The 2713-nt window shown below is 38.7% G+C and overlaps 1 protein-coding gene across 1 annotated transcript; it reads right to left on the bottom strand.

Moving 5' to 3' along the window:
- Positions 1 to 575: 575 nt before the first annotated feature.
- LOC118479148 (uridine-cytidine kinase-like 1) lies at positions 576 to 1951 on the bottom strand (the record flags this gene model as incomplete). Its single annotated transcript, XM_035973772.1, has 2 exons — positions 1617 to 1951; positions 576 to 656 (listed from the first exon to the last, which is right to left on the bottom strand). Coding segments are annotated over exons 1-2 (294 nt in total), but the record flags the coding sequence as incomplete, so codon positions are not given.
- Positions 1952 to 2713: the final 762 nt, after the last annotated feature.

Raw genomic sequence — 2713 nt, 5'->3', positions numbered from 1 at the left:
TTGTTAAATTTATCCTACCTCTGGAGAAAAAAAGTCCATGAAACTGCAAAATTCTCACATTTATACTTTCCACCCATTCTCACCAGTGTAGATGTTCTCATATGTACTTGTAAACTATCCATCTATTTTTTTTTTAACAAAAAAAAACTGCAAATGTTTATTTAGTGGAACATTTTCAGGTTCAAGCCTAAATTTTAAATGGGCAAAAAACCCTTTATAAAAACAAGCGCACCTGCCACCCCCCCCCCCCCCCCCCTTCAAAAGAAAAACATGTGAGCCTAATGTAGGCAGCAAACTACGGAAATTCAATTTTCTGGGTAAGAACCATATATGCAGACGTTCTCCCTATCATTCTGCAGAGAGAAAAACAAGCAGAGGGTGGTTGACAGGTGCTCTGGTGTGATTTGCTCCTTCTTTCCTGCAAACATCTAATGCCTTCATTTATCCTCCTTCTTTTCTTTGTATGTTACACTCGTATAACAGCTCTCAGCTTCAGCACTTAAATGACCTTATTGTGTTGCAGGTGCCTTAAAACTCTCACTAAAACTAAATCGAAAAAGAAAAACAAGAAAAACGCCCCTCACCTCGAGAAGTTCGAGATTGGCAAAAGCCATGATTCCCTCAAATATGACAACATTGGCCCCATAGATTGTTTTCTGTGGAGGAAAACGTAGAAGTCAAAATGAACGCATTGCACGCTTGACGAGTTTTGGGAAACTCAATCTGGGACACCAACATTATATAATCAGTTTACATAACAACGAATAAAATTACAATAAGTGGGGCTGGTTTTAGAGTAGGACATGCGATACGGCTCTCAAATTCTTGATTACTAAACGCAGGACTGTCATGTGAAATTTAGGAAATTCTGAAAGCCTATCGCCACCATCATAACATTAGTACACTCACAGTCAGAAAATGACAGAAGAATAAAAATTTTGTTTGGGAAAGACCTTTGGTATGTTTGAGTAAAGAGAAGCACATCGGCACAATAACCGTCGAATAGTGCAGGGAAGAAAGCAAGACAAAGACAGACAGAGAGAAAGAATGGACAGAGGGAGAAGAAGTAAGACGTATTGCTGACACCCTCCAACTACCTGCAAAACCTATGGCCTTGACGTAAAAAATGATAGCACCATATACCGTCAAACCTGTTCTACAGCTCAACTATCGCAAACAACCCCCTGAACAAATTACCATTTCCCACCTAAGGTTTTTTTCTATTATAATAAAATAATTACCCTGTTTCTACCTGTCTAAAGCAAGCTTTTTTTTCTTTGGTCTATTTCGATGATTTCAACTGTGCTTTCACAAAGCCACATCAGGGAATAAAAGCATTGTTGTCTCTGAGCAACACCTTAAACAGAATAAATAAATTCCTGAAACTACAATGCATCAAAATGAGAAATGATATCAAAATATACAATAAAATTTTTAAAACCCCAGAAGACTACAAGCACTCAAGAGCAGGAGACAGAGAGAAAGAGAACAGAACAATATCGACAGCTAGGAGTAAAGACTCTACCACATGCCACTATGAAAAGTGATGCAAGAATGAGTCTTACGCCGAGCAGTCGATATGAAGAAAGATATAGTTACAAAACTGAAACGCTCACCATTTCCTTCTCTCTCGCATGTGTGGCAAAATTGTAGATAGGCACATTGATGCTCTTGCCGTCTTTTAATCGCCGGATTGTGGAGACCATTAGGTCAAAGTCAAAAGCATCGGGATGGTCAAAGTTATACTCATTCTGCCCAGCCCTCTCGTGCTGCTCATGGTTAAGAACCTGCCAGTCCAGGACAGAAAGAGAGAAAGGAAAAGTATGCATATGGGTCTAAAGTCCTAAACAACACTTCAAGTTTAGGTCTTTTAAGAGGCGAGAACTCTAAAATTAACATCCGTCTCCATCCAATGGGACTGAGCCAAACGGGTTGAGAGCCTTGAGAACTCCAAAAACGTCCAAAATTCAAGAACGCCCAGCCTGAGATTCAAACCAGGGCTATTTACTCCGTAGTCCACCATGATACCAACTCCGTAGTCCACCATGATACCAATTAAGCTATCAGAGCACCCTCAAGAGGAGGGAGACAATAAGTTTTGAAAGACAGCAAAAAGCAAGTTTCACTGTTTTTTGCTGTCAATCAATAAACAAGACACAGACCGGAGGTTCTTGCATTTCAAACACACATGTGAGACTCAGTTAAAAGCACACATGTGAGACTAACTACACTTGTCTACAGTTTTTAAAAAACCCAACAAAAATAAGAAAATAAATCAGCGGTTAAAAGGAAAACAATAAAAACTTAACCTCAGTATATTCTAAACCAATTTACTATAAAATAACTGTAAATCATTACAAACTTACTGTAAATCATTGCAAACTTACAATATATTAATTAGGTAGAGCATCTCTACTAAAAAGTAGGATCAATTGACATTATTGTTGCCTCTATTGCTAAAAAGAAAATTTGAGATAAAATACGATGACAGATCTTTATTGTCTATACGCTGGCACATTGATTTGGTGTTACATACACACACGCATGCACAAACGCGTACCCATACATACACACACACTCTTTTCCCTAAGCATATACACATACACACATAAATACATGCTTACACTCACAAAAAGATCCAGTCACACACATGGTAAATGAACCAACCCCCCCCCCCCCCCACCCCCCAACCCCTTTCAAAAAACAAAAAAAA

This window comes from Aplysia californica, unplaced genomic scaffold (assembly GCF_000002075.1).
Source record: "Aplysia californica isolate F4 #8 unplaced genomic scaffold, AplCal3.0 scaffold03368, whole genome shotgun sequence".
NCBI lineage: Eukaryota > Metazoa > Mollusca > Gastropoda > Aplysiida > Aplysiidae > Aplysia > Aplysia californica.
The sequence above is the reverse complement of the archived record's forward strand: the minus strand, read 5'-3'. Positions and strand labels throughout refer to the sequence as shown.